This window comes from Chrysochloris asiatica, unplaced genomic scaffold (genome assembly GCF_000296735.1).
Source record: "Chrysochloris asiatica unplaced genomic scaffold, ChrAsi1.0 scaffold00168, whole genome shotgun sequence".
Lineage (NCBI taxonomy): Eukaryota > Metazoa > Chordata > Mammalia > Afrosoricida > Chrysochloridae > Chrysochloris > Chrysochloris asiatica.
The window spans coordinates 3,170,724-3,176,723 of NW_006408686.1; the positions used below are offsets into that span (position 1 = coordinate 3,170,724).

At 53.7% G+C, this 6,000-nt stretch overlaps 1 protein-coding gene across 1 annotated transcript; it reads left to right on the forward strand.

The window, feature by feature from the left end:
• The first annotated feature begins 3,325 nt into the window (after nt 1-3,325).
• On the forward strand, nt 3,326-4,738 carry CNFN (cornifelin). The gene is made up of 4 exons (XM_006871366.1): nt 3,326-3,405; nt 3,821-3,931; nt 4,332-4,468; nt 4,607-4,738. Exons 1-4 carry the CDS (start codon nt 3,369-3,371, stop codon nt 4,694-4,696), a joined length of 375 nt encoding a protein of 124 aa, XP_006871428.1. The 5' UTR covers nt 3,326-3,368; the 3' UTR covers nt 4,697-4,738.
• Nucleotides 4,739-6,000: the final 1,262 nt, after the last annotated feature.

Sequence of the window (6,000 nt, forward strand, 5' to 3'; positions counted from 1 at the left end):
GGCAGAGACAATGACGTGGAGCGATGGAGCAGATGGGGACTTTAGAGAGGGAGATTGACTGCGTGCTGAAGACCTGGGGGGTACGGGGAAGGATTGCATCAAACCCTTTGGTTGGTTGATGATGCATGGAGGGGATTGTAACCATGACAATGAAACCATATACAATAAAACATTAAAAAAAAGAACTGATTTGTTTGTTCTCTTTGCAGTCCACAGTATATTCACTATTGTTTGCCAAGGCTACAGTTTGAAGATACTGATTCCTAATAGTCTAAGTGTGGGGGACATACTTAATACTAAAAAGTATTTGTTGTTCATCTGAAATTCAAATTTAACTGGCATCCTGGATTATATCTGGAAGCCTTATGTGAAAGGGATGGAGCTAGGTGCCAGTTCCTTCTTAGCACCCCCAGGCCTCTCTTCTTCCTGCTCGTGCCCTCCTCCCACCCCCAAGTTGGCCACCTCACAGCTTCCCCAGTCCCGATTTCCTCATCCACTATGAGTTGCTGTATGTAATTGGGGCCCCCAGGCTGTGTCAGGAAGGGCAGAAGAAATCTGAAGACAACTCAAGTTGTCATCCCGGAGCCTTGGGGATATCTGACCCTGAGTCACTCCCATAGGATGGTTGTTTGGGGGGAGGGGAGAGGGAGAGGATGGGGATCTTGTGGCTGCCTCCACAGGACAAACCTGGAGATGGAGACAGATACAGAGATAAGGAGAAACTCCAGGATCAGGATACAGAGACATAAAAAGATAGAGACCTAGAGATTTGGAAGCAGATTTGCAGAGATGAGGAGAGAGAGAGAAAAGATGCAGAGACACAGAGATGGAGAGACAGGGACACAGGAAAGAAATACAGAGATATGCTCCTCAGACATTCAGGCTCCTGGACCACAGATGGAGACCTGCAGGCAAGAGGTCAGGCAATGCCCTCAAATCTTTGTGAAGGCAAATGAGCCATCTGGGTGGTGCTGGGAGACCAAGGCTTGAGTCCTGGGGTGGGAGGGAAGGGCTGGAGAGAAGCTGGGCTCCCAGGCCAGCAGAGTGACCCGCCTGCCACCACCTCATCTCCATACCCAGTGAGGTGATGACACTACCTTGTCTGCAGGTGACACCCCACTTTTCTGGTGCCTCCTACATTTTTTGGGGTGACACCCGTGCAAAGAACCCCACCCGGCTCTAATGCTGCTTCCCTCACTGAGTCACTTTCAATCCAGCCAAGCCTGTCTGGGGGGCAACTTTGGCAACTCAGGCATCCAAGACCCCTGGTCCTTCACCCTCTCAGGAATCCAGCCATCTGGAAATCAGGACCCTTACTCCATGTAGGAGGTCTACCTAGCCTAGCAAGAACCAAGAGTCTGAACTCGCAAATCCTCCTCCTCCTGCAGACCCAGAAGTCCGCCTAGTCCCTCCTCCCCCAGGATCCAGGAATCCAGACCCCCAGTTCTCTCCTCTTCAGGACCCAAGAGTTTCACCCCACATCCACCTCCTCAGGAACCACAGGTCTTAGTTCTCAGCCTCCTCCCTTCCCAATTTGGAGGTGGAGTGAGGTGTGTTTATTTAGTTTGGCTCCAGGGTGAGTCACTCCCCCCCAAAAAACACACTGCCCCCCATGTGCCTCCCATCCATGAATGACAGGAAAATGCCCCCATCTCCCACTAAGCATGGAATCCTGGTGTGACGCTGTAGGATAAACACTGGACAGCAAGGTTAGTTTGAACCACAAGATCAGCAGTTCAAACTCACCAGCCACTCCTCAGAAACCCTAGATAGGGTCGCTATGAGTCGGGACAACTAGATGGCATTTAACAAGAACCCACTAGGCATGCTGGCGGGTAGGGGGCTGCTTACGCCCCACTCAGCCATCTTCTCATCCTTTCTCTCTCTGCTCTCCCTTCTTCCCGCTACCCTCTAAGCCTTGGCTGTGGTTGAGCCCACCTGTCTCTCAGTCTTTATGTCTCTTTTCTCCTCATTTGTCTCCCCCTTGCTAGTTACTTCTCCCAGACCTTTGTGCCTCCCTATCTCTTGACATCTCTTCCACCATCTCGTTTTCCCTCTCTTCCAGTATCCCTGAATCACCTCATCTCTCTCTCCCAGTCCCTCCTCATTCCTCTTACTTTCCATAGTTTTTTGGTCTCTACTTGGATCCAGATTCCTGGTGTGGCGCTGTAGGGTCAGCACTAAATTTCCAACCACAAGATCGGCAGTTCAAACCCACCAACTGCTCATCGGAAACCCTATACAGGGTTGCTATGAGTCAGAACCTCCTCTATGGCTCTTAACAACACTTTGATCCAGCTGACCAAACCTATTTCTCTCCCCATCTCTCTGTCTCCATCTTTGCCCATTCCTCTTTCTGCTTCCACCCCCTCCCCATATTGTCTTCACCTTTGGATCCCCCACCCCCTCCGCAATCATCATCTCCTTAGGAGGGGGAAGTTGGTGGTAGGGAAAAAATGAGGAGTGCAGGGGGAGGGGAAATCCCAGTCCAGGGAAGAGGGTCAGCCAGACCGGCTGGGCTTCCTAAGCTTTTCTGTCAGAGCTCCGCCCAGGGCCCGCCTGAATATAAGCAGCTCCTGGCTGGGAACTGAGAACTCAGAGCCAGTGTCCTCCACACCTGTCACATCATCTTTGTCTCGCACGGCAGCCCCTCAGGTAGGTGCACCCCACCCACAACCCTCTTCTCTGAGGCCAGGTACCTCTGCTCTGTTCTCTCCCCATCCCACCCCACTCACATCGCTTCATCCCCTTCATGTCTCTGTCTATCTCTCTGGGCATCTCTGTCTTTCTTGATGCCCCTGTATCCCCCTTCTCAGCCTAAGAGGTGCTGGGTTTAGTTTGGAAGTCCTAGGACCCAGCAGTTCTTTACTAATTCCCTTGGCCTGAACCATCCGATGTAGAGGATTTTCCCTTCACCTCTCTGAGCCTCAGTTTTCCATCTGTGAAATGGGCTTGCAGCAGAGTCAATCAATGCTGTGCAGATGTGGGCATCACCAAAGGCATGTGGGTACCTGGCTCTGATCTCTCTCCCCTCCTTGTCTCTGTCTCTGCCTGCCTCTGCCTCTTGGTCTCTCATTCCAACTCTGCATCTGGTACAGGAGGGGCCTCTGGGTCTGTCGGGCAGCTGTCAAGAGATGGGCGAGATTCCCTCGCCCCACTCCCACTCCCCATTCCATGTCTCTCCGGACCTGCAGGTGACTTGGCCTCTTTCTCCCCAGCTCTCCTCCCCCTGAGAGCCCAGTACCTAGCCCCCAAGTCCCTTGCCCTCCCCTCCCCCAGTCTCCAGCGTCCCTTGGACAGACTCCGAAGCTATCTATCGCCGCAGCCACCTCCGCCATCCCCAACGCCACCTCCTCAGGCCCCACAAGATGCAGTTTGAGATGCACGACCGCGTGAAAGGCAAAGGTGGGATCGATCGCTGGATAGACCAGCAACCCTCCCAGTCCCCGGAACCTGGCCGCCTCCCTCCCCTGGGCACCCTCGCTGTGAAGACAGACGGCATCTCTAGAAGGCCCCCAAACGAGGGGACCCTGCACCCCAGACCCAGACGTGGAGGAGGCAGCGGCATGTTGCGGTCCTGCCCCAATCGGGCTCCCATCCTTCCCCGGAAGTGCCAGAGCCCCTTACCCCAGCCCACCCAGATGTGCAAGAGGCAGTGGCAATAGAGACAGAAGGGGGTGTCGATGGAGGAGGCGCAGTAGTGTCCTCTAAGTGGGCGGCCTGAAGGCCCCGCCCAGACTGCCCGGCAGAGGGAGGGATGCTGGAGTTAGGGGGTGCGCTGCGAGGCTGCCCGCTGACCCCCTACCCCTCGCCTCCGCAGCCATGTCCTACCCGGTGACCAGCCAGCCCCAATGCGCCAGCAGTTGCTACCAGACCCAGCTCAGCGACTGGCACACGGGTCTCACGGATTGTTGCAATGACATGCCCGTCTGTGAGTGCCCCCCGCCTCTGCTGGATCACATCCAACTCCCTCCGACGCCCTACTCTCCCTACATACTTCCCTTCTTTGAACCCCAGTTGAGTTCCCTTTTGTGAACTCCCTCAACATTCACGCCTCCCAACACTCCACTCACCCTCGAACCCACCGCATCCTCAACTTTTCTCGTGTGACCGACCCCCAACTTCCCAGCCAAACCCTTCACTTCCAATCTCTAACAGTCCCGCCCCCACCCCCAATTCCCCCATGGACCCTAACTGCTCTTTCTTCATCACTACTCGCCTTGGGTCCCAACTTGGCTCCCCGGCCCCCTCAACCTCGCCCCTCCCGGGGGGCGGAGTAGGTGGGAGGTGCCTAGTAGGGCCCGCCCCTGACCGCCTGCGCCCCGCTCCAGGTTTATGCGGCACATTTGCGCCACTGTGCCTCGCCTGCCGCATCTCGGACGATTTCGGCGAGTGCTGCTGCGCGCCCTACCTGCCCGGTGGCCTGCACTCCATCCGAACTGGGATGCGCGAGCGTTACCATATCCAGGTGGGCGCTGGAGCCCAGGCCCCCGGGAGCAGGGGGTTGGGGCCTGGACTCCTGGATCTGAGTGAGGACGGGGCTGGGAGCTGAACTCCTAGGACGCAAGACCGAGTTCCTCATTCACCTCTCTCTCCCACCCCTCAGGGCTCCGTCGGGAACGACTGGGCGGCCCTCACGTTTTGTCTGCCCTGCGCCCTCTGCCAGATGGCGCGGGAACTGAAGATCCGGCAGTGAAAGTGTTGCCCACCCTCCCCATCCATGCCCACCGGTCCCACCCGGCCTCCTCTGCCCCCTCCTGGGAGGGTCTAACCCTCCGTCCCTGGCCCGCAACCAGAAATACACCCACAATAAAAACCTGAAAACCAACTCCGCCTACATTCTTTTTATTCCAGGAAAGGAATCCAGATGGAGAGGGAGGTTTGGTGAGCGAGGTGAGAGCACAGGAAAGATCCCTTAGATGGCCCTCAGAGGTTGGACCTTTGAATCCAAAAGGCTGAGTATGACCTTAGCAAGATCCCTCCCTCTCTAAACCCAAGGGTTCTCACCTAAACCAAAAAGAAACGAAACCCAGTACCTTCGAGTCAAGTCCAATTCATAGTTACTGTATAGGTCAGGATAGATCTACCTGGCCCGCTGTAAGTCTACATGGCTGGGGAGAGCCACATCTTTCTCCCACAGAGAGAGGCTGGTGGGTTCAAACCACAATCTTTCAGTTAGCAGTTCGGCTTTTTAGCTACCGGGGCTCAAAATAAAATCACTAACCCTCAGCTGCAGCCAGGACCCCTGCCTGGGACCTGGAAATAAGCAAAGCTAGACCTATAATCTTGGCAGAGGACAGACGCTGAAGTTCACAAGAAAAATCTAGGAGAGACCCCCTGCTCATTCAATACCTATGAACTCTTGGTTTACCCACAATTCAAACAGGTTTGGGGACTTTGTTTGTGAAGCAGAGAAAAGTCCAGTTTAAAACTCTTTCATACGGAAAGGCATCTTTAGGATAATTCCTTCAATCCACCCTCTGTATTGCAAAGGTAACTAGTTAAATTAAGGAGCCCCAGTGACTCTGTAGGATAGGCACTGGACTGTTAACCACAAGGTCAGCAGTTCAAACCCACCTTGGCAGAAAGAAGAGGTTTTCTGCTTCTGTAAAGATTTACGGACTCAGAAACCCTATACAGGGTGGCTATGAGTCAAAACAGACTTGATGGCACACAACAGCTAGTAGATTAGAAATTGTTGAAGTCTCAAAACTGGACAGATCTGGGATCCAATCCTGACCATTGCCACTTACTCATACTCATACTTACTGTGTTCTCTTAATGAATTAATAAATTTTTCTGAGGCCATTTCTTCCTTTGTGAGGATTGTTGTTGTTGTTGTTATATGCCATCCAGTCGGTTCCGACCCATAGCGACCCTGTACAGGGTTTCCGAGGGTATAAATCTTTCAACCCTAATATGTTGCTACTGTGAGAGGCGAGCAAGAGAGGAACAGATGAAAAGGTTAAAGTGTGGCCTCAATAAAACATTTCTAATATT